At 43.0% G+C, this 26,026-nt stretch overlaps 1 protein-coding gene across 3 annotated transcripts in view; it reads left to right on the top strand.

The window, feature by feature from the left end:
• ADGRE1 (adhesion G protein-coupled receptor E1) overlaps positions 1–26,026 on the top strand; it is a 66,804-nt gene that overhangs the window by 32,783 nt on the left and 7,995 nt on the right. For 2 of the 3 annotated variants that reach the window (XM_027586829.2, XM_027586831.2), the window contains exons 6-15: positions 3,052–3,192; positions 3,278–3,415; positions 4,565–4,653; positions 6,206–6,289; positions 16,859–17,036; positions 18,361–18,480; positions 19,610–19,815; positions 20,493–20,663; positions 22,169–22,363; positions 23,641–23,876. In XM_027586829.2, coding sequence (XP_027442630.1) covers positions 3,052–3,192; positions 3,278–3,415; positions 4,565–4,653; positions 6,206–6,289; positions 16,859–17,036; positions 18,361–18,480; positions 19,610–19,815; positions 20,493–20,663; positions 22,169–22,363; positions 23,641–23,876 — 1,558 coding nt within the window. The remainder of the gene's footprint in view (positions 1–3,051; positions 3,193–3,277; positions 3,416–4,564; positions 4,654–6,205; positions 6,290–16,858; positions 17,037–18,360; positions 18,481–19,609; positions 19,816–20,492; positions 20,664–22,168; positions 22,364–23,640; positions 23,877–26,026) is intronic. The other variant, XM_027586832.2, reaches the window with a different exon arrangement.

Consider the following 26,026-nt stretch of genomic DNA (forward strand, 5'->3'; position numbering starts at 1 on the left):
CCATATTGATTAGGTCCCTGGCAGTCGGTACTGCTTCTTGTTCTTTTTGTTGAGGTGATTTTTTCTGTCTTGTCATTTTGTCCAGAGAAGAATAGGTATATGAGAGAACAAAATGCTAACAGGGTAACAACAGTCCCAGAAAATATACACTGAACAAATCAGAAAAGACCTGAAACTGGGAGAAAAGAAAGGGAAAGAAATAAAAAAGAAAAAAGAAATGAAAAAGATAACAAATAAACAAAAACATACAAAAAAATATGATCGAATATGATCAGGCTGGTGCATAGATCAGTGCCACACACTAGATTTTTGGCGTATTTTGGTCTATTAGAAGAAAGTGCCTCCCAAAATTTTAAAGACAGAAAAACTTATGTATGTACAGAAAATAAGGGTTAATACGATGAAGGGATGGAATATATCTGTAAAGATGAAAATTATAAAAGATTGTATAAAAGATACTGATAAGATAAGAAGTTGGTTGAAAAAAGAGAGAAGAGGATTTAAAGAAAAAGGGGGGGAGAGAATATGATCAGGCAGGAGACTAGAACAAAGCCATATACTAGAGATTTAAGGTATATTTTGATCTGTTAGAAGAAACTGGGTCCAAAATTTTAAAGAGAGAACAATCTATATATCTATCTATCATCTATCTATCTATCTATCTATACCAAAAATAAGGTTAACTACTATGAAGGGATAGAGTATGACTCTAAAAATGAAAAATAAAAAAGATCTTTTAAAAAAGGGATTGATAAGATGTTGGTTGAAACAGGAAAAAGAAAAATTCAAAAAAAAGTTTAAAAAAGTTAACTTTGAAAGACTAAAGAACCATGGGAAAAAAGCCATGAATTCTATGTGCAGCATTCCCCTAGCGCTGGAGTTCTGCCATTCTCATTGATCGGTAAACGTGGTCTTGGCTGGCTGTTCTTGCTGATCTTCCGGTGGAGGGGCCTGTTGCCGTGGTTCCCAAATGTCTTTTCCAGAGGCGCAATTGCCCCGCCTTGCTGGGGTTCGGGCTAAGTAATCTGCTTGGGTTTGCTCTCAGAAGCTTTTGTTCCCTGCAAGCTTTCCATACAAATTTGGAGGATGAGAGTGAAAATGGTGGCCTCCTAATCTCCGCGCTGCAGGAGCTGAGAGCTCAGGGCCCCACTCCTCAGTGAGCTCCCAGAGAAAAGCAATTAATCACTCCCATTTCCCTGGTCTCTGGCCGAACTCCATGCTCACCTGGCTGTGACCGAGTGTTTCCTTTTTTATTGACCGAGCATTTCTATCTCTTGCACATGACCCCGTGTGGAGTCTCCAAACCCAGCAGATCCCTGTGGTAAGCTCCCACGCTGCTTCTCCTGGGGGAGGAAGGGGAGTATCCCCAGATCTGCTGCTTATTGGGTCCCTGCTGGAAGAGCAGTGGCCCGACTGTGCCCCGGATCATGGTTTATGGCAACCCCGGGCTGAGAGTCCACTCCTCGGCTCCGTCTCTGCAGCAGGCTTCCCTGCTCCGATACCTGGGAGCTCTGTTGCACTCAGGCACCTCTGGTCTTTCTGTGACACCAAGGATCCTCAGACCACACTGTCCCCACGAGGGTCCACCCCCCCCTTGCCCCTGGAGCGACGTCCCTCAGTGGAGCCCACCTCTAAAAGTTCCAATTTTGTGCTCTGTGGCTTTATCACTTGCCAGAAGCGGCCAACAGAGCCACCCTCCCCCGCTATCTATCCTCCCGGATATCACCTCGGATTCACTTCTCCACACGTCCTACCTTCCAGAAAGTGGTCGCTTTTCTGTTCAGAGATTTGTTGCTATTCTTAACCAACTGAGTCACCCAGGCGCCCTGATTTGTTGCCATTCTTTTCTTCGATCTCCTGTTGAGTTCATAGGTGTTTAGAATAGTTTGATCCCTATCCAGCTGAATTCCTGGGACCAAATGAAACTTAGGTCTCCTACTCCGCCGCCATCTTGCTTAGGTCCCATCTGTGCTATTTCTGACGAGAGTTCACCTTGTGGATGCTTAAATATGTCTGTAAGTGGGAAGCTCACTATTAAAAGAAGGGCACCCTTTGTTTAGAGATGTTTTCTATGATACCAAGAGGAAAACCACTTACCTGTACCTTCCAGCTGTGGGTCATTCTCCTTTGAGATTTCCAAATTAGTCTACATTCATATCCCAAGGACTTCTAATGCCCCATGGTAATGCACAGTGCAACACACTGTATACTTGCACAGGCCTCTAATGGATGTTGCCTGTTTATTCCTCCTGTTTTGTGAATTGACAGAGGAATATGAAAACTTTTGCCCTTATCTCTCTCCTGATTATTTTTTCCCCCAGGACATTCTATTCCATATATCCTCTATGGCTCAGAAACCTCCAGATGGAGAGGTAACTCCATAGTGCCACAGTGACCTGGCATCCCCCTGTATTAGTAGGCCAGGCTTCCTCGACTCTGGTGCTATTGACATTTTGGGCTAGATAGTTCTTTGTGGTGGTGGGCTGTCCTGGGGACTGTAGGATGTTTGACAGTATCTGTGGCTTCTACCCACTAGATCACCCCCTACCCCCAGCCCAGGCATGACAACCAAAGATGTCTCTAGACATTGCTCAATGTCCCCTGGCAGGGGGTAGAGGGGGCACACTGCCCTCAGTTGAGAATCACTAGCTTAACGCTAATAGAAATTTCTTACTCTCATTACCATCCAATATAGACATACCTGGCCAATGGGCAGCTTTTCTCCACATGGTGATATAGGGATCCATTTCCTTGTATCTGTTGGTTCTCATATCCCTTATGCTTTGGAATCCCTGATTCAGCCAGTGGTGGGGAAAGAGAGAGAAGGCACACCCACTTGGCAAACACCTTGGCCCAGAAGAGACAGATGTCGTACCTGCTCACATTCTATAAGTGAAAATTAGTCACATGGTCCCACCTACATGCAGAGGGTCTGGGAAATGTTGTCCCTGCTTGGGCTACCCCTTTTTAGGGATAACTCTATGCATTGGAAGCATGACTTTTGTAGGATTGCTAGCCAACTTTGCCTCATGCCCATTCTCTACCCTATAGATATTGATGAGTGCCTTCACATGTGCCCTTCCAATGCAACATGCACCAACACTCCTGGGAGCTACTTTTGCACCTGCTCTCCTGGCTTTGTACCAAGCAATGGACAGCCAAGCTTCACAGACCAAGAAGTCGAATGTAGAGGTGAGAAGAGAGTTTGCTGAACATCCCTGGAAAGAAGTATCTCCTGGTTCTTCTGCGTTGTTTGATATTCTCACGTTCTTTGCAGATATTGATGAGTGTTCCCAAGATCCATCACCTTGTGGCCCCAATTCTGTCTGCACCAATGCCCTGGGCTCCTACAGCTGTAGCTGCCTTGGAGGCTTTCAACCCAATCCAGAAGGCTCCTTGAACTTCAGCTGCAAAAGTAATCATTTCTTTGTGTCTCTGGGCAATGGAATCTGTGTCTTGGTTTGGTTGTGAAATCTTCAATCTACTCAAACTCAGGATCTTCCTCTTAACTTTACCTCATCTACAATTCTCTCTTTTCTAATGTATTCATTCACTCATTGATTAATTCACTCATTCAATTAATTATTCTTGGAACATCTATTAGTCAAACAGGCCCCTGCACTAGGCAGTGATGATTCAATCCTGGATGTGATGGACATGATATTTGCCTTCATGTAGTTCATGGTCTAGGAAGGGAAGTAGAAAGCACATACATAATTATTTAATAAGCACAATGAGTGTGACTCCTGAAAAATCATAATGTGCTTCAGAGTGAGTAATGAGATATTTAATATACTCTGGGCAAGTGACATTTAAGTTGAAGCTTGAAGGAAGAGTAGGAATTATCCACATGAAGAGTGGAGATCTCAGTGTGCTGGGTTGTGGCATGTGCAAAGGCCCTAAGGCTAACACAGAGTGAGGACCAGGGGAAATGGCAGCAGGTGCACCTGAGGACATGGGCAGAGGTCAGATCTTGCAGGAAATGGTGAGCCATGTGAGGAATTTTGGAGATGGTTTTTTATCCCCCCAAGAACAATAGGGAACTGTGAAAGGTTTAAATTTTTTAAAATTGTGGATACTTGGTACATTAAAAATAGAGGTAGCTTATATGGAGGCAATGAAGTATAATAATAAAATGAGTATGCCTGAGGCCCCTCACCAACATGAGAACTAAAATATCATCAATGCCCTTGTGTTTCCTGCATGTTCATTCCCCATTAGATCTCTCTTAGTCCTCCCCAGAGGGGACTACTGGGAACTTTGTGTTAATAATTCCCCTACTTAAAAAAATGCCCCCTATGTATGTATTCCTAAACAATACTTCACTTAGTTTTGTTTGCTTTGGAGCATTATAAAAATGGTATCATGCTCTGGATAGTCTTTTCTGACCAGATCTTTTCACTCAGTCTCCTGCTTCTCAAAGTCCCTGATGTTTCAGTGTGTAGCTATCATATAATCTGGTAATGGATGGATTTGAAGCAGGGGATAATAAAATCAGATTTGTCTTTCAGTCATAGTTTGCTGTGGTTGAGCTTTAATTTGGTTGCTTTTGTTTCCTTCCTAGGGATTCCCTTTAAGTGTAAAGAAGATGTGATACCCAACAATGAGTGGGTCCAGCTCTGCCAAGTGGGAGGAGCAGTGGAGCCTGAACATGTAAGTATTTTTAAGGTTCCTAGCTCTTGAGTTTCCTAGAAGAACTTCTAGAAGTTCCCAAAAGGTTCCTAGAAACCACTCAGGTAGGATGTCATTTTGCAGCTTTAACAAAGGCCAAAATAATGGTGACCTAAATTATATACCAGTTTATTTCTCTCCTTGTAAACATCTGAGTGTCAGCTGTGGAGAGTTGATATGATGGCTCTGTAAGTGCTCTGCCAGCATCAACACAAGCCTCCCACGTTGTGGTCCAAGATGGCTGCTCCAGCTCCTGCCATCACGTCTGCATTTCAACTGGTGGGAAATGGGGAGGGGGAAGTGAAAGGCATAGTTCTTCTCTAAACTCTGTTAAGAGTTTAACCCAGTATCACTTCTGTTTCCTGGCTTCAAGGAAAGCTGAGAAGGGAGGACATTTGTCTATTTAAAACTTGGGAATTCTTTCATGAACAGAGGAAAGGATGTTGGAGTCTAATTACCAGTGAGGGTGCTGGTGCTGTATCTGTGTGATGTGGGAGGGGTGATGCATAGCCCCTGGACCAGGCAAAGAGGAATTTGGATGTCCTGATTCTCTAATGAAGTTGTTCCAGCGACTAGAGCCTCCATGAGCATCTTCAGGAACTGATGTCACAATTTTCAATAGGAGCTTATAAATTAGCTTGGGAATTCCCATGCAATTTGGACCACTGCTGCTGTTGTTGTTGTTGTTTTTTAAATTGTGGTGATTTACGAAAACAATGAATCATGGATCACTACATCAAAACTAATGATGTATTGTACGGTGACTAACATAACTTAATAAAATTAAATTAAATTAAAAAAATAAAAATTGTGGTGAGATACACCTAAAACTTCACCATTCTAACACTTTATTTTTTATTTAAAAAAAACTTTTGATGTTCAGTTAGCCAGCATATAGTACATCATAAGTTTTTGTTGCTGTGGTATTTAGTATACTCACCATGGTGTGCAACCATCACTTCTAGCCCTCAAACATTTTCGTCCCCTTAAAAGAAACTGTATCCCCAACAACATTGCCCTCCAGTTCCCCCTGCCTCTGGCCCTTGGTAAACACTGATCTTCTCCCTGTGTCCATCAGTTGGTCTATTCTGCATATTTCATATAACTGTAATCATAGAGTACATGGTTTGTGTGTGTGTGTGTGTGTGTGTGTGTGTGGCTTCTCTCACGGAGCATGATGTTTTCAAGGTTCACCCACATTGTAGCAGGTGCCAATGCTTTACTCCTTTTGGTGGCTAAATAATATTCGATTTGGACCACTGAATTTTTTTTTCGCACATTCCCCCATCTTTGACCCCACTAAGTAGTTTTGCTGTTTCTTTGTATTTGCTTCTTTTATTCATTGAAGAGAAAGGTGTTGTGACTCCAAGTCTGCTCAAATGGTGAGTTTCTATTTTCCTGAGAATTCTAGAGCCTCCTGACACCTTAGCTGTTTAGGATCACTCTTGTGGTAGACTGGATGGCCAATGTGTACTTTACATGCTGGGGAATCGACCAATCAGTGTTTCACTCATGCTCTTCCTCTGGGGCACAGGGTTCCTTCTGCACACTAATGAATGCCACCTTCAGTGTTCTGGACAATGCCTGTGGAAACAGAACTGCCATGGTTTCTCTGAAGGTAACAACAAAGTCTTTGTAACTGGGTTTCAAGCTTTGAACATCTTGGGGGGACACTTTGGGTACAGAAAGTCCTCTTATTATTAATGGGTTGAGTTAGCATTTAATTTATTACAGCTGCAAGTTTTTAAAATTTAACATTCAGTAAAATTGCCCTTCTCTGTCCAGTTTTATGAGTTTTATTACCTACGTAGATTTGTGTAACCACCACCACAATCAGAATATAGAGCCGTTCCTTTTCCTTCCCCAACTCTCCCTTGGGCTTCCCCTTTATCGTCAGATGCTCCCTCCACCACCAGACCCAGTAAATCTCTGTCATTAGAGTCTTGTCTTTTCAAGAATATTATATAAATGGAATCACACAGGATGTGGCTTCTTTCTTTCTTTCTTTCTTTCTTTCTTTCTTTCTTTCTTTCTTTCTTTCTTTCTTTCTTTCTTTCTTTCTTTCTTCTTTCTCTCTCTCTTTTTTTCTCTCTTTCTCTCTTTCTCTTTCTTTTTTAAGATTTTTATTTATTTATTTATGGGGGGGGGAGAGAGAGAGCATGAGTGGGGGTGGGGGGAGAGGCAGAGGGAGAAGCAGGCTCCCAGCTGATCAGGGAGCCCCGGGTGGGGCTGAGTCATGGCCTGAGCTGAAGGCAGACGCTTAATCAACTGAGCCACCCAGGCGCCCCCAGGATGTGGCTTCTTTCACTCAGCATAATGCCTTTGAGATTCATCAAGGTTGTGATCAATAGTCCCAATTCTTATTTTTTTATAACTGTTAGTGACATTGTCTACATTCACAACATTGTGTAAACATCACCACCACCACCACCATCCCCCCAAAAGGAAACTTGGACCCACGAAGCAGCTGTTCCTCATCCCTCCCTCCCCTAGCCCCTGGCAACCACTAATCTGCTTTCTGTCTTTTTAGGCGTACCTGTTCTGGGTATGTTATGAAAAAGGAGTCCTACAAAATGTGGTGTCTGGCTTTTTACTGGGAGTGTAATATTTTTGTGTCTGGCTTCTTACTCGGAGTGTAATATTTTTAAGGTTCATGCACATTAAAGCACAGGTGGGCGCTTCATCCCTTTTAATGGCTGAGTAGTACCCCACTTTATGGATGTACCACAGTTTATCCATTCATTTGGGAAGGACATCTGAGTTGCTTCCACGTGATCAACATCTCCCTCTTACCCTGACCCCCACCTCAGCTTTGGGCGTTAATCAGTAGAGCTGCTGTAAACATTCGCATACAGTTTGTATATCTGTGTGTCTGTCTGGGTGTGTGTGTGTGTCCCTGATTTTTCATTTCTCCAAGGTAAATACCTAGAGATGAGATTACTCAGCCATTACAATGGTAGATTTGAAAACCTAGTTCTTCTTAAGATTTTAAGTCGAACTTACAGTTGTTGTTAGTTTATTAATAAATTTGGTTGGTTTTGTACCAAAATAAGAATAATGCTTTCATTTGTAATTTGATTTAAAATTAATTTATTGGTAAAACATATTTATTCATTAAGTGTACATTCACTCCTAGGGTTTTCAGATTAAATTTCCATAAATGAACCAATTTTACAAATTTAGTTAGATTCCCTCATTTTATACGAATATTCTTATTTCCCTCCAAATTTCAAATACCTAATGAGGAAGATTTACAAACCTAAAAGGCAAAGTCATTGTGCATTCAAGGGATTCATAAATCCAATCAATCAAATGTGTAAATGTAATAATTCAGATTTTTTTAAATATTCAAAACCATTATCAACAGCTGTGTTCTCTTACAGTGTTCATACTAAATACACATTTATCACACACCTAATTGCTTTTGGCAGTGAAATCACATGGTTAATCAGTTAGCTTCTCTAATGTGTTGAATTGTTCCAAACCCTTTCAACAACCACTTTCCAGATTATACCAAAGATCACAAAACTTTCTAAATCGAACACAAAAGTGTTAACACTATGGGGTCTTAGTTTGCCTACCAATGTTTAACCTCCCCAAGGGAATAAAATAGCATTCCCAGCTAAGAATACATTTCACATTTCAAAGGGAGTTTTAATGAGGTTTCCTCAGCCATGGAATTGAGGACAAGATTTTTGCAGGACGATTCTACCTGAGATTTTTCTGTGTGTTGAGGAAAGACCCCACACTCATGCCAATGCAGGGCTCCATCTCAAGACCTTGAGATCATGATCTGAGCCAAAACCAAGAGTTGGATCCTTAACTGACTGAGCCACCCAGATGCCCCTCTTTTCATGTTTTTACTGTCCAGTTTGGATAGATAGAAATTGGTATTCCTACTAGGATTTCAGTTAATTTCCTTCCTCAACTGACTGGAGTCAATTAATTTCTTCCTTGTATTTATTAGGTTGTGAATCTTTCTCATATTTTTTTTTTTTTTTTGGTTGGGGTCAGAGTCACATTGAAGAAGTCAATTTATTGATGATCAATAAAGGGAATCATATCAACATTAATATTATTATTGCTATTCTTTCCTAACTCTATTCCTCAGACATAATCAATGTTAACATTTGGATGTATATCTTTCCATACCCTTTCACATTGTGAATCACGTGCACAGGCACAGACACACACACACATACACACACACACGCATACACACACTGAAGCCATTTAGTGAACACCTGCTAGAAGGATTCAGCCTCTGATACCAGCCTGCCAAGGTTCAAATCTTGGTTCTGCCACCTCCTAGATGTGTATCCTCTTTCCCCATGCAAAAATGGACACAATAGTCTTTACTTCACAGATATCATCCTAAAATTAACATATGTAAGACACTTAATACCTGGCTCATAGTAAGTATTGATTATTTTTATGTCTATGTGCCAGAAATATTAATAAGTATAAACATTTTAATGAAAGTACTTGTTTTTTTAAGTGAAATGAGATACTATATACATGTTACCCTGTAATTTGCTTTACTTAATAGCTCATGGACTTTTTGCTTGTTAATAGGTCTATATATATATACTACACCATTCTTTTATTAACAGCTGCATACTATCCCATGATTTGATTCCATCATCATTTATTTAGCCAATCTGTTGGACATTTGGACTTTCTGACTTCTTGCTATCAAAAGCCATACTGAAATAAACATCACTGGACAAGATCCTTGCACACTTTTTAAGCATTTCTGGAAGGATTAATTCCAGGAGGGGAAATCGCTGGGTTGGAACTATGTGCAGGTAATGTTATTCCAGGTGCTGATTTTGTGTGTGTGTGTGTGTGTGTGTGTGTGTGTGTGTGTGTGTGTGTGTGTGTCATTTATTTATTTATTTTAAAATTTTTATTGTTATGTTAATCAGCATACATTACATCATTAGTTTTTGATGTAGTGTTCTATGATTCATTGTTTGTGCATAACACTCAGTGCTCCACGCAGAATGTGCCCTCTTTAATACCCATCACCAGGCTAACCCATCCCCCCACACCCCTCCCCTCTAGAACCCTCACTTTGTTTTTCAGAGTCCATCATCTCTCATGGTTCGTCTCCCCCTCCGACTTACTCCCCTTCATTCTTCCCCTCCTGTTATCTTCTTCTTTTTCTTTTTTCTTAACATATGTTGCATTATTTGTTTCAGAAGTACAGATCTGTGATTCAACAGTCTTGTACAATTCACAGCGCTCACCGTAGCACATACCCTCCCCAATGTCTATCACCCAGCCACCCCATCCCTCCCACCCCCCACCACTCCAGCAATCCTCAGTTTGTTTCCTGAGATTAAGAATTCCTCATATCAGTGAGGTCATATGATACATGTCTTTCTCGGATTGACTTCTTTCACTCAGCATAACACCCTCCAGTTCCAGCCACATTGTTGCAAATGGCAAGATCTCATTCCTTTTGATGGCTGCCTAATATTCCATAGTGTATATATACCACTTCTTCTTTATCCATTCATCTGTCAATGGACATCTTGGCTCTTTCCACAGTTTGGCTATTGTGGACATTGCTGCTATAAACATTGGGGTGCACGTACCCCTTCGGATCCCTACATTTGTATCTTTGGGGTAAATACCCAGTAGTGCAATTGCTGGATCGTATGCTAGCTCTATTTTCACTGTTTGAGGAACCTCCATACTGTTTTCCAGAGTGGCTGCGCCAACTTCCAATCCCACCAACAGTGTAGGAGGGTTCCCCTTTCTCCACATCCCCGCCAACATCTGTCGTTCCCTGACTTGTTAATTTTAGCCATTCTGACTGGTGTGAGGTGGTATCTCATTGAGGTTTTGATTTGGATTTCCCTGATGCCGAACGATGTTGAGCACTTTTTCATGTGTCTGTTGGCCATTTGGATGTCTTCTTTGGAAAAATGTCTGTTCATGTCTTCTGCCCATTTCTTGATTGGATTATTTGTTCTTTGGGTGTTGAGTTTCATAAGTTCTTTATTGATTTTGGATACTAGCCCTTTATCGGATATGTCATTTGCAAATATTTTCTCCCATTCTGTCGGTTGTCTTTTGGTTTTGTGGACTGTTTCTTTTGCTGTGCAAAACCTTTTTATCTTGATGAAATCCCAATAGTTCATTTTTGCCCTTGCTTCCCTTGCCTTTGGCGATGTGTCTAGGAAGAAGTTGCTGCGGCTGAGGTCGAAGAGGTTGCTACCTGTGTTCTCCTTTAGGATTTGGATGGACTCCTGTCTCACGTTTAGGTCTTTCAACCATTTGGAGTCTATTTTTGTGTGTGGTGTAAGGAAATGGTCCAGCTTCATTCTTCTGCATCTAGCTGTCTAATTTTCCCAACACCATTTGTTGAAGAGACTGTCTTTTTTCCATTGGACATTCCTTCCTGCTTTGTCAAAGATGAGTTGACCATAGAGTTGAGGGTCCATTTCTGGCTCTCTATTCTGTTCCATTGATCTATGTGTCTGTTTTTGTGCGAATACCATACTGTCTTGATGATGACAGCTTTGTAATAGAGCTGGAAGTCAGGAATTGTGATGCCACCAGCTTTTCTTTTCTTTTTCAAGATTCCTCTGGCTATTCGGGGTCTCTTCTGGTTCCATACAAATTTTAGGATTATTTGTTCCATTTCTTTGAAAAAAGTGGATGGTATTTTGATGGAGATTGCACTGAATGTGTAGATTGCTCTAGGTAGCATTGACATCTTCACAATGTTTGTTCTTCCAATCCATGAGCATGGAACGTTTTTCCATTTCTTTGTGTCTTCCTCAATTTCTTTCATGAGTATTTTAGAGTTTTCTGAGTACAGATCCTTTGCCTCTTTGGTTAGATTTATTCCTATGTATCTTATGGTTTTGGGTGCAATTATAAATGAGATTGACTCGATTTTTCTCTCTTCTGTCTTGTTGTTGGCATATAGGAATGCCACTGATTTCTGTGCATTGATTTTATATCCTGCTACTTTACTGAATTCCTGTATGAGTTCTAGCAGTTTTGGGGTGGAGTCTTTTGGGTTTTCCACATACAGTATCATATCATCTGCAAAGAGTGAGAATTTGACTTCTTCTTTGCCGATTTGGATGCCTTTGATTTCTTTTTGTTGTCTGATTGCTGTGGCTAGGACTTCTAATACTATGTTGAATAGCAGTGGTGAGAGTGGACATCCCTGCCGCATTCCTGAGAATGATATTCGCTGTAGGTTTTTCATAGATGGCCTTTATGATATTGAGGTATGTACCCTCTATCCCTATACTCTGAAGAGTTTTGATCAAGAAAGGATGCTGTACTTTGTCAAATGCTCTTTCTGCATCTATTGAGAGGATCATATGATTCTTGTTCTTTCTTTTGTTAATGTATTGTATCACGTTGATTGATTGGCGGATATTGAACCAACCTTGCAGCCCAGGGATAAATCCCACTTGGTCATGGTGAATAATCATTTTAATGTACTGTTGGATCCTATTGGCTAGTATTTTGGTGAGAATTTTTGCATCCATGTTCATCAAGGATATTGGTCTGTAATTCTCCTTTTTGATGGGGTCTTTGTCTGGTTTTGGAATCAAGGTAATGGTGGCCTCATTAAATGAGTTTGGAAGTTTACCTTCCATTTCTATTTTTTGGAACACTTTCAGGTGAATAGGTATTAATTCTTCTTTAAATATCTAATAGAATTCCCCTGGAAGCCTTCTGGCCCTGGGCTTTTGTTTGTTGGGAGATTTTGGATGACTGCTTCAATTTCCTTAGTGGTTATGGCTCTGTTCAGGTTTTCTATTTCTTCCTGGTTCAATTTTGGTAGTTGATACATCGCTAGGAATGCACCCATTTCTTCCAGGTTATCTAATTTGCTGGCATAGAGTTGCTCATAATATGTTCTTATAATTGTTTGTATTTCTTTGGTGTTGGTTGTGATCTCTCCTCTTGCATTCATGATTTTGTGGATTTGGGTCATTTCTCTTTTCTTTTGGATCAGTCTGGCCAGGGGTTTATCAATCTTGTTAATTCTTTCAAAGAACCAGCTCCTAGTTTCGTGGGTCTGTTCTACTGTTGTTTTCATTTCTAGTTCATTGATTTCTGCTCTGATCTTTATTATTTCTCTCCTCCTGCTGGGGTTAGGCTTTAGTTGCTGTTTTTTCTCTAGCTCCTTTAGGTGTAGGGTTAGGTTGTGTATTTGAGACCTTTCTTGTTTCTTGAGAAAGGCTTGTATTGCTATATACTTTCCTCTCAGGACTGCCTTAGCTGTATCCCAAAGATTTTGAACAGCTGTGTTTTCATTTTCATTGGTTTCCATGAATTTTTTAAATTCTTCTTTAATTTCCTGGTTGACCCATTCATTCTTTAGTAGGATACTCTTTAGCCTCCATGTATTTGAGTTCTTTCCGACTTTCCTCTTGTGATTGAGTTCTAGTTTCAAAGCATTGTGGTCTGAAAATATGCAGGGAATAATCCCAATCTTTTGGTACCGGTTGAGACCTGATTTGTGACCTAGGATGTGATCAATTCTGGAGAATGTTCCATGGGCACTAGAGAAGAATGTGTATTCTGTTGCTTTGGGATGGAATGTTCTGAATATGTCTGTGAAGTCCATTTGGTCCAGTGTGTCATTTAAAGTCTTTATTTCCTTGTTGATCTTTTGTTTAGATGATCTGTCCATTTCAATCAGGGGGGTGTTAAAGTCCCCCACTATTGTTGTATTGCTGTCAATGTGTTTCTTCGCTTTTGTTATTAATTGCCTTATATAATTGGCTGCTCCCATGTTCAGGGTATAGATATTTACAATTGTTAGATCTTGTTGGATAGACACTTTAAGTAGGATATAGTGTCCTTCCTCATCTCTTATTACAGTCTTTGTTTTAAAATGTAATTTGTCTGATATAAGTGTTGCCACCCCAGCTTTCTTTTGGTGTCCATTAGCATGGTAAATTGTTTTCCACCCCCTCACTTTCAATCTGGGGGTGTCTTTGGGTCTAAAATGAGTCACTTGCAGACAGCATATTGATGGGTCTTGTTTTTTAATCCAGTCTGATAGCCTGTGTTTTTGATTGGGGCATTTAGCCCATTTACATTCAGGGTAACTATTGAAAGATATGAATTTAGTGCCATTGTATTGCCTGTAAGGTGACTGTTACTGTATATTGTCTGTGTTCCTTTCTGACCTATGCTGCTTTTAGGCTCTCTCTCTTTGCTTAGAGGACCCCTTTCAATATTTCCTGTAGGGCTGGTTTCATGTTTGCAAATTCCTTTCGTTTTTGTTTGTCCTGGAAGCTTTTGATCTCTCCTTCTATTTTCAATGAGAGCCTAGCTGGATATAGTATTCTTGGCTGCATATTTTTCTCGTTTAGTGCTCTGAAGATATCTTGCCAGTCCTTTCTGGCCTGCCAGGTCTCTGTGGATAGGTCTGTTGCCAATCTAATATTTCTACCATTGTAGGTTACATATCTCTTCTCCCGAGCTGCTTTCAGGATTTTCTCTTTGTCTCTGAGACTCGTAAGTTTTACTATTAGATGTCGGGGTGTTGACCTATTTTTATTGAGTTTGAGAGGGGTTCTCTGTGCCTCCTGGATTTTGATGCCTGTTTCCTTCCTCATATTAGGGAAGTTCTCTGCTATAATATGCTCCAATATTCCTTCTGCCCCTCTCTTTCTTTCTTCTTCTTCTGGTATCCCAATTATTCTAATGTTGTTTTTTCTTATCGTATCGCTTATCTCTAGAATTCTGCCCTCGTGATCCTGTAGTTGTTTCTCTCTCTTTTTCTCAGCTTCTTTATTTTCCATCATTTGGTCTTCTATATCGCTGATTCTCTCTTCTGCCTCATTTATCCTAGCAGTTAGTGCCCCCATTTTAATTGCACCTCATTAATAGCCTTTTTGATTCGACTTGGTTAGATTTTAGTTCTTTTATTTCTCCAGAAAGGGTTTCTCTAATAACTTCCATGCTTTTTTCAAGCCCAGCTAGTATCTTTAAAGTCATGATTCTGAACTCTAGGTCCGACATCGAACTAATGTCCGTATTGAGTAGGTTCCTGGCTGGTGGTACTACCTCTTGTAGTCTTTGCTTAGGTGATTTTTTTCCTCTTGTCATTTTGTCCAGAGGAGAATAGATGAATGAAAGAACAAAATGCTAACAGGTTAACAACATCCCCAGGAAATATACTCTATACAAATCAGAAAAGACCTGAAACCAGGGGAATAGAAAGGGAAAGAAAGATAAAAGAAAGAGAAAAAAAAAAAAGAAAAAGAAAAAGATAAAAACAAAAACAGAACAATACAAAAAAAACAGAATATGATCAAATATGATCAGGCTAGTGCATAGATCAGTGCCACACACTAGATTTTGGGCGTATTTTGTTCTGTTAGAAAAAAGTGCCTCCTAAAATTTTAAAGGAAGAAAGGCTTATATATGTACAAAATAAGGGTTGATACAATGAAGGGATGGAAGATGAGTGTAAAGATGAAAATTATAAAAGATTTTATAAAAGGAATTGATAAGATAAGAAGTTGTTTGAAAAAGAAAGAAGAAATTTAAAAGAAAAAGAGAAAAAAGGGAGAGAATGTGATGAGGCAGGAGACTAGAACAAAGCCATACACTAGTGATTTAGGGTATATTTGATCTGTTAGAAGAAACTGTATCTCAAAATTTTAAAGAGAGAACAACTTATATATATATATGCCACAAATAAGGGTAACTACTATGAAGGGATAAAATATGACTCTAAAAATGAAAAATAAAATTGTTTTTTTAAAAAGGGATTGATAAAATGATTGAAAAAGGGAAAAATAAAAATAAAAAAAAACAGTTAAAAAATTAACTTTGAAAAACTAATGAATCATGGTAAAAAAAAGCCATGAATTCTATGTACAATATTCCCCTAGCGCTGGAGTTCTCCCGTTCTCCTTGATTGGTAAACTTGGTCTTGGCTTGCTGGCTGTTCGTGCTGATCTTCTGGGGGAGGGGCCTGTTGGCGTGGTTCCCAAATGTCTTTGCCAGAGGCGGAATTGCCCCATCCTTGTCGGTCCGGGCTAAGCAAGCTACTCGGGTTTGCTCTCAGGAGCTTTTGTTCCCTGCAAGCTCTCGGTACAGCTTTGGAGGACCAGGGTGAAAATGGTGGCCTCCCCATCTCTGCCCCGGAGGAGCTGAGAACTCGGGGCCCCGCTCCTCAGTGCGCCCCCAGAGAAAAGCAGTCACTCCCTTGTCCCTGGTCTCCGGCCGCACTCCGTGCTCACCCGGCCTGTGACCCGAGCGTTTCTATCTCTGGCACCCGACCCCGTGTGGAGTCTCTAAACCCAGCAGATCCCTGCGGTGTGCTCCCGCGCCGCTCCTCCCAGGAGAGGAAGGGGAGTCTCCCCGGATCTGCTGCTTGTTGGGTCCCTGCTGGAGGCGCAGTGGCCCAACTGGCCCGCGGATCACAGTTTATGGCAACCCCAAGCTGAGAGCCCGCGCCTCGGCTCTGTCTCTGCAGCCGGCTTCCCCGCTCCAATACCTGGGAGCTCTGCTGCATTCAGGCACCCCCGTTCTTTCTGTGAACCCGAGGGTCCTGAGACCACTCTGTCCTGCGAGGGTTCCACCCCCCGCTTAGCCAGTGGAGCGAGGTCCCTCAGCGGAGCTGACTTCTAAAAGTTCCGATTTTGTGCTCCGCCGCTCTATCACTTGCCAGAAGCGGCCGACGGAGGCCCCCTCCCCCGCGGTCTATCCTCCTGAATATCGCCTCGGATTCACTTCTCCGCACGTCCTACCTTCCAGCAAGAGGTCGCTTCTCTGTTCAGAGAGTTGTTGCTACTCTCTTCTTCGATCTCCTGTTGAGTTCGTAGGTGTTCAGAATGGTTTGATCCCTATTCAGCTGAATTCCTGAGACCAGAGGAAATCCAGGTCTCCTACTCCTCCGCCATCTTGCCCCGCCTCCAGGTGCTGATTTAAAGGCTACACCATTTTGCATCCCAAGGGGGCCTTTGGGATCAGGAAAAGGAAGCTGAGTAGATGCCCTCTTAATGCTTCATTGGCTTAGACTGTCAACCCAGTCTTTTGAGGAGAGAAAGGGGTGGGGGGGAGAGAGGGAGGGAAAGAGAGAGAGGGAGGGAGAGAGAGAAGGAGGGAGGGGGAGAGGCAGAAGGAGGGAGAGAGAGAGAGAGAGAGTGTGTCCACACCGTGCAAACACCTTTCCTTGCAGAGTGCAGTTGAGAGCTTTGCCTCTGTCCTAGAACAAACATCCACATCGTCCAACTTCACCAAAGAAGAGACCTCCGCCCTGGCCACTGTTGTCCTGGAGAGTGTGAAAAGCACGACCCTGGCAGCGTTCCTGAAACCGTCAGCAAATGTCAGTCAGACTGTCCAGACTGAACATTTAGGTAACATGGCAAGGTTACACCGGGGCGCTGACTTTGAGGGGCGGGACTTGAGAGATGCGATTCTCCGTGGCTTTCCCATATCCCATTTTCCCAAGTGTTTCAAATCTCTGAACTCACCGCAGAGCCAGTCCAAGGATATGAACAACATCTCCCATTTACTGAGTGGCTGACATTGAATTATGAGTGTTGCCAGGTAGGGTTTGGAGTGTGTTATCTATTCAACAACTATCTGAATCCCACAGTAAACAAACATCTGGTATACCAGGCATGGATAGTGCTATTGAGAAAAATATAGCAGGGCTAAGTCGGCTAGAGAGGGTCAGGCTTGGGGGGGAGCATTGCTAGCTTACCTGGGAAAAGAGCCGTGTACCTATTTGCAGAAAGGGCAGGCACAGGAATATTTAGTGAGTTCAAGGAACAATGAAGAGGCCAGCATGGCCAAAGTGGAGTAGAGATTCATAGAGCTTGCAGGAGAAGGGGTCAGAAGAGAAGGGGAGAGGTGGATTTTGTAAACAAATGTAGGGATTTTATCTGAAGTGAGACTGGGGATGGGGTACGGAATTGGAGAGTTTGAGAACAGGCGTGACATTATCTGGCTTATATTTTACAATGGATATCTCTGGCTCCATTATCTATTTTGTTTTCATGAAGATCCCTGTAATTATTGCCGTGCCACAGGTGAGGGACTTGCAGCTCAGAGGGTTTAAGTCTTTGTTCAAGTTGGCACAGCTGGAGAGTGCCAGAGCTGACTGCAACACCTGAGCCCTGGTCCGCTCTGCTGGGTTCGCCCCAGCCCCTTCCTATTTCCTTTGGCTTCGGAAAACTTGTCTAAATGTAGAGTAGCCAGAGGGTCATGACTGTTGCTTTCCACCTCTGTTGACTTCAACCCCGTCCTTCCCTGATGCGCCCCCTATGAGGCGAGAGCTCACTCCAACAGCTCCCGCTGGGTTTCTTAGTTGTCTGGTGCTCCCACCCTCCTGTCATTCATCAGGGGCTCAAGATCTTCCCCATGATAAACTGGCCTTTTTATTCTTTGCTTGCAACTAGGTGTGTATAACTTTTTTGGACAGAAACCAAATTCAGGACTCACTTTCTGAGTGACCTCAGGCAAAGTCTCCCTATCTCCTTTTAAAGATTTTTATTTATTTATTTGTCAGAGAGAGAGCACAAGCAGGGGGAGCAGCAGGCAGAGGGAGAAGCAGGCTCCCCATTGTTCAAGGAGCCCCATGTGGGACTGGATCCCAGGACCCTGGAATCATGACCTGAGCTGAAGGCAGACACTTTGCCGACTGAGCCACCCAGGCATCTCCCTGTCTTCTTTTAGAAATTGAAAGCAAAATTATCAAGGAAGAATGCACTGAAGAGAATGTGACCTTTCACCTGAGAGCCAAAGGGGACAAGATGGAGATTGGGTGCTCCACCATTGAAGAATCTGAATCCACAGGTACAGACTTGCTCCTGAGAATCAAGGAGGGTGGTTATGGTGTATTCAATCAGCACACATTTATCAGTCGACTCATAGGTGCCAAGACTTGTGAGGGGATCAGTGAGGTGAGGTCCATGCCCTCAGGGAGTTTTCCATCCACTGGGGAAGTCAGATATTAAATAAATAAATACCCTCACAATAATGGAGCATCAAGACCTTTAGTGTCCAGTAAAGTAGCCACTCAATAACCTTTTGTTACTGAGCACTTGACATGTGGCCAGGCGGTGAGTGTAAAAATATACACTGGATTCCAAAGGCTTGGTATAAAAAACGAAGGATGGAAAAATCTCATTCATATTTTTATATTGATTGTATGTTGAAATGATAATATTTTGCATGTATTGAGTTAATATATCATTAAAATTAATTTTTACCTGCTTTTGACTTTTCTAAAAGTGTGGCTACTAGAAAATTTAAAATTACCTAGGTGGTTCATGTTGTATTGCTAAGTGGACAGTGCTGGTCTGTATCAGGGATTGACAAACTTGTCTTGTAGAGGGCAGGTTTGTAAATGTTTTAGGCATTGAGGGCAACACAGTCCCTCACGGTGCAAAGGTGTTCATACACGAATGTGTGTGGCCGTGTTGCTGTAACACTTTTATTTATACAGAAGAGGCAATGACCAGATCGGCCCATGGGCCATTGTTTGGCCACTCCTCAATCTATCTTTGGTCTGGAGGGCTCAGGAAACAGGCCTGGGACATCCCTGAAGACCACCAACGTTGAAAGGGGAAGCCTACCAAAGAGATGGAGCAAGAATAACCATAAATGTGGGAGACGAACTTATTTCCCACTGCTCAGTTTGATTGTCTCTTAAAAATACAAATTAAAATTTATTTTTAAATATAGCCAACACTTCTCCAGGTGGAAGCAACTCAGGATTTTTTTAATGGTTCTAGTGAGGGTCACCAATCTAGAAGTCCACTGGTTGCACTGGTGTTGCAATCCTCAGAGTGGGCCAGTGGAGGTACAGAAATACATGGGATGTTAAAGTGTGTATGTGTATGTACATGTTGGGACATCTGTAATCACTACTGAGCAAATGATTCCTTTTTTTTTTTTTTTTTGCCTTTGGGGGAAATCACAGGCACCACTGGGGTGGCTTTTGTCTCCTTTTCGGGGATGGAGTCTCTTTTAGATGAGAGCTTCTTCCAAGACCCTGAGACCGCTTTGACCAACTCCCAGAGGAAGTTGAAGGTGAAGATGAATTCTCGCGTGGTACAGGGCATCATGACTGGGGAGAAGAAAGATGGCTTCTCTGACCCAGTCATTTACATGCTGGAGCACATTGAGGTTGGTGAAGACGTCCCTGCTGAGCCCCCATCTACATACTGAGAATGCCCTATCCCCCAGTGGGTTTGACTTTCATTTTTGATAGGGACCCACAAAGGCAGCAAGCTCTCACAGTTTTTTTTTTAAAGACTTTATTTATTTATTTGACACACAGAGAGAGATAGTGAGAGAGAGAGAGGAAGAGAGCACAAGCAGGGGGAGCAGCAGGCAGAGGGAGAAGCAGGCTTCCTGCATGAGCAGGGAGCCCGATGTGGGGCTCGATCCCAGGACCCTGGGATCATGACCTGAGCTGAAGGCAGCGGTTTAACCAACTGAGCCACCCAGGCGACCCGCTCTCACAGTTTCTTGCAACTCAAGCTGATCCCCAAAATCCACCTTTAGAGAGGAGGGCTCTCCTCTTTCTATGTGTATTCTTCCATCCATCACTGGGCAAGATTGGGCCCAGATTAAGTGATGTTGATGCAGGAACATTTACAGGGACGTTATCTACATTGGCTATGACCAGTTCAGTGCTAGAGGCAGATCTGGTATCTGAGAACTTTCCCTCCATCCTTGCATACTGAAATACCACATTTCCCTCCCAAACATACCTGCATCTTCCTGCCCCAAATGACTCTTGGTCATACTGAATCCATATGAAGGAGAGTCTCGGGTGACAAGAGCCTTTCCGTTTTCAGCCAAAGCAGGAATTTGAGAGGCCTATCTGCGTTTCCTGGGACCCCATTGTGGAGGGTGGTAGGTGGATGCCCTCTGGCTGTGTGGTCCTTGAAGCTTCTGAGACGCATACTGTCTGCAGCTGTAATCAAATGATGAACCTGGCCATCATCATGGCTTCTGGGGAGCTCACGGTCAGTACTGATTCTCTGTGTTCTGGCTCCCCAAATCCAAGGGGAAAATATTGAATAAACATCCATTATGTGTCTCTCATGGCCTTGGGTATTGTGGGAGGGAGTTGGGGTGGGGACAGATGGGGTGTGCGATACTTCTGCCCTTGGAGAATTCAGGGTCTGTCTCGGAAGCCATGACATTCACGTATAAAATGAGAATTGACCCTAAGCAGATGCTGGGACAATTATAATCACAGATCCCATTTACAGAGCACCTACTGTGTTGGACCCTTTATTTTAAGTTATGTGTTTTCAGGCCCTTTTATAGGATGGGGGCTGAGGCTCCATAGCCCACCTGCTTAGGAAACTCAAGATGAGGCTCAAGCCCAGGACAGTCTAGCTCCAGAGGACTCTTTCCACAAAACCATGTACATGGTACAAGAAGTTGTGCTATGGGAATTCAGAAGTGTGTTGGTGAGAGCTAGCTAGCAATCAATCAGGGAGGGGATGGATGTGAAGTGAGCCTTGGTGAGTGGGTAAAGACCTACAGAGCATGTAATACGTTTCCTGCACAGTCGTGAGCACTTTAAGTATTTTCATTGAATCCTCCTACAACAACCATACAGGGTAGTTACTGTTAGGATCCTCTTTAAACAGATGAGGAAACAGAGGCTCAGAGCAGTTAAGTGTCTTGCCCAAGCTCATACAACTAGGAACTGGCAGATCTCTAGTCCATTCTCTTAGCCACCACATCACAAAATCATAGGGAGTAGCTCGTGAGATGGTACCTTGTCACAACTTCAATACACAGAAGGAACTCAAAAATTTAAAATTAATTGTGAATAAAAATAATTGTGAATAGGGGAAGGACTCGGCTTGCCATTTCCACTCCCAGAAGTTGGGGCATCTCTGAACGCCTGTGTAGCAGTCCTGGTTCAGGGCAGGAAATGGTAACCACTCTAGATATTTCAAGCAGGGAATGGGATGCTCACAAAATCACGGGAAGGGATGGAGGAGTTGAAGTCAGGGGCTGCCACTTGGGGTTTGGTTTCGAGATCACCCCTCTGCAGCTGTAATCCAGAGGTCAGAAATTGCTGCTGTCAGATCACCCCACATCCATGCAATCAAAGAAGGGACAGCTGGAATGTGGAGCCCAGCCATAGCTTGCTCCTGTCTGCAGAAAGAAAACTGGTATCTGCCTCCATTCTGCCTTCCAAAACTTCTGTGCTTATATTTCATTGGAGAACCTAAATGACATCCAGGACCCTAGCCCCAGGAGATTCTGGGAGATATAGTTTATAGACATCCTGCTCTAGTACAACGTGAATTGGGGCACAGAACAGGAGTGGGAACGGGTGCTGATGGATTCCAAAGGATGATGCTGGGCAATATCTAGTTCACTCTGAGTGTCAAAGGGAGAAAATGTCCCTGAGTCCTTTCTGCCCCAGTCAGGAGTCTGGATAATTCTTTTTTCTGCCCGGAGGGATGTCAGTCCCTCTCTGAGTGGTGTATCTCCTTCCTGACAGATGGAGTTATCCCTGTACATCATTAGCCATGTGGGCATGATCATCTCCCTGGTGTGTCTCATCTTGGCCATCGCCACCTTCCTGCTGTGTCGTGCCATTCGCAACCAAAACACGTACCTCCACCTGCACCTCTGCATCTGCCTCTTCTTGGCCAAGACTCTCTTCATCATCGGTGTAGACAAGACTGACAACCAGGTCTCACATCCCTTAGACTGTGTCCTTACTCAGCCCCACCATCTCCACATCTGCCTCTGCTCATCCTACCCAACGTCTATGCTAGTTCCCTCTTCAGGGCCTTTGCATGTGCTATGCCCTCTTTTGATAATACTTGTTTCCAGTTCTTCACCTGGTTGACTCCTTCTTGTGATAGGTCTCAGCTTAAAATCATTTCCCTGATCATGTTGTATATTGTGGTGGTCCCTCCTATTACTGTTTAAACCATTGGTTCTTATTTTGGAGGATTCTGCCCCCTAGAGGACGCTCGGTGATATCTAGAGACAGTATTGGTGGGGTTGCTGCTGGCATCTGGTGGAGACTAAGGATGCTGCCAAATACCCTACAATACACAGGACAGATCCAATGACAGAAAATAATCTGGCAATAGTGTCACAAATGTCAATAATGTTACAGCTGTGAAACTCTACACCTTATCAGTCTTTGTTGCTTTCTTTCCCAGCATTTATTTGAAACCATATTATTTGTTGTTTTACTTGTTGTGTATCTGCCCCCCCCCCACTAGACTATGAGCCCCACGAGAGCAAGAACTTTGGCCAGTTTACCCCCATAACTATACCAGAAACATAGTAGGCTCCCAGGATTTTTCCAGAAGGAGCACTAGTGACATTCTATCTGGGGTGATCATTCTTTGGGCAGAACCCCCGCCCCCACTGTGGAATGTTTAACTTCGCAGAACTCGGTGCTAGTAACACTTGTCACTCCCACCATTTGACTAGGAGTGAGCAAACTTTTTCTGTAAAGAAGCAGATATAAATATTTTCGGCTTTGCAGATCCTAGGGCTCTGTCACAACCACTCAGCTTTGCTGTTTTAGCATGAAAACAGCCATTGAAAACATAGAAATGGATGTGGCCATGTGCCAATGAAACGTTATTTACAAAACAGACAGCCAGCCCAATGACTACAGTTTGCTGACCTCCACACTCAATATCTTCAAACATCCTCTGAGGTAGGGTGATCGACCATCCATTCTTTTCAAAACTCCCCCAGTTTTAACACTGAAAGTCATATGTCCTAGGAAAAACCAGTCCCAGGCAAACCAGGACAATGGGTCCCCCTACCAAAGGGATGATAGCACCTGCAGGGAAGAATATCTCTATAAAGGTTTGTGGAATGAATGAATGGGCTGTGGTTGAGGAACTCCAATCAAAGTTACCCCCACTGTTGTCTGAACCTGCTTCTTGGGTGGGGGTGGGGGGTAGGAGGATCCTGAGTGTGCATGTTTCTCCTCTACAGATGGGCTGCGCCATCATTGCAGGCTTCCTGCACTACCTTTTCCTCGCCTGCTTCTTCTGGATGCTGGTAGAGGCTGTAATGCTCTTCCTTATGGTCAGGAACCTGAAAGTGGTGAATTACTTCAGCTCTCGCAACATCAAGATGTGGTACCTCTGTGCCTTTGGCTACGGGCTTCCAGTGCTGGTGGTGGCTGTCTCTGCCAGTGTGCAGCCACAAGGTTTTGGGATGCATAATCGGTAAGTGATATCCTTCTCTCTCCCTGAAGAGCCTGCTGCCAGGGTTTATGATGATATTTACATGAACAACAAGAAAAGCAATAACAGTAGCTATAATTGTGTCTACCATGTATTGAGCTCTTTATGTTTTGTCAGTCTCAGGGCTGCCATGTACAGTAGCACAGGTTGTGCACTGCACATATCCAGGAACCACTGTTTGCACTACAGTACAGATGAATGGTGGTGGTGTAAACAATGAACTTGGTTGTAAATTTGAAAATCATGGATCCTGGAGCCAGCCTGCTTGGGTTTGAATCCTTGCTCTACCACCTTCTAACTGTGCTACCTTGAGCAAGTTACTTGTGCTTCCATTTCCTCATCCATACAATAGGGGCTGACAGCAATGCCTACGTCATAGTGTTGTGAGGGTTAAAGGAGTCATTATCTGCAAAACATTTAGAACAGTGTCAGGCACAGAGTAAAGCATTATACATGCCATCATCATCATCATCACCACTGTCTGTTTTAAAGCAAGTTTTGTTTATCACATGGTTCATGTGAGAGGATTTTGGGTAGTGTGTTGGTGAGTATAATTTAAAAATATTTTTGTATTTATCTTATAGGACGTTAGGAAAAAATTGCCAGCCTATCAACCAAACTCATGATATCATAGACATGATTCCATTGTATAAGTAAAAAAAAGTGAGTCAACTTTGAAAAACAGGTAAATGACAGGATAAGCAGTATGTGGCTAGGGCAGAGACTATAACTCACTGCATCATGTCATGTAATTCTATGATCCTTGTGATAATGGTGCTGTTCTAATTTACAGATGAGGAAAGCTAGGCTTTCTTGCTATTACAGTGAGAAGGGGGCTGTGTGAGGACATGAATCTGGGTCTTTCCAATCCCAGGGCCTGTGTTCATCACCCTGAGTTGTAGGCACTGCTAAGCTGTAGTTAGGGAACTAAATATCCAGGTTTATGTCACTAAATATCCTCCCTGCCTACTACTGATGGTTTATATTTCAGGTGAGGTCATGAGATACGAGGTGAGGGAAAGGAATCCGTAGGAAGTGAGCACTCATCAAACCTATATCCGGCAGAGCTTTACAAACATGTATTATCTCTGGTACTTCTCAACAGAAATCCTCTGTGCGAGGACTAAGAGTCTCCACTGTGTACAGTGTGAGTAGTGTCCCCTGGATTTGGGCAGTGTACAACCTGTGCTGCTGCACATGGTGGTACATAAAGTAACAGCTTAATGAATGGTAGCTTCAGAGGAAACTGAGGCTCAGCACAGTTCCAGAACTTGTCCTGGGCCACATAGCTAGGAAGTGTCCAAAATGAATTCAGATCTGACTATCTTGTCAGGAGATGGTGGTGACAATGCAAGGTCACCATGATGAAGTGTCCGACGTTGGTGTGGGTAATATAAGCACTGACACAGACCAGAGAAGGATGATAGCATATGGGAGTGGGAAAGTTCATGGAAGGCTTCCTGGAGGAGGCAGAACTTGAATGAGTCTTGAAAGCTCTACTGAAATGTACATAGGTAAATAGAAAAGGGGGTGGCAACATAGGTGAGGGCAATAGCTTCCCAAAGGAGGGCTCAAGGTCTGTTTGGAGAACAGATGGATTGGGCTGAAAGAAGGGGAAACTGGGGGAGGGGCATGGAATTTAGAGAGTACCTTCCAGGTGGTGAGAACCACAGCAAGTTCGGAAGAGAGGAATAGTATGACAAGGATTTGAGATGACCTTCGGAAGAAGCACTAAGTGTGGGGAAGAGAAGGAGCAAATATGGGGTGCAGGTGTGCAGATGTGGCTGCAGGTAACAGGCTCCATCCCAGTGGGTACCTCTGGGAAACTGTAGGGCATGTACCTCTGATATCCCACCCAAGGGGGCATATTTGTCCAGCATCTCCCTCCCAGCAGCCTTTGGTTGAGGGCTGCTCCTGGTGAGCTAATCCTCAGAGCTTTCAGTCTGATGCCTCCAGCCAGAGATGCCGAAGCTGATAAGGGAATTGGCCAGTATTTACTGAAGTGGTTTTTCCTGAAAGAACAGGGACAGCATCTTCTGGGCATTTTACATCTTTTCATTACTACTACTTGGAGACTCCTGTTCCAGGGAGAGAATGCCTGGTTGGCCAAACTTTATTATTTTCCTTCTCTT

Source organism: Zalophus californianus, chromosome 1, assembly GCF_009762305.2.
Source record: "Zalophus californianus isolate mZalCal1 chromosome 1, mZalCal1.pri.v2, whole genome shotgun sequence".
NCBI classification, from domain to species: Eukaryota; Metazoa; Chordata; class Mammalia; order Carnivora; family Otariidae; genus Zalophus; species Zalophus californianus.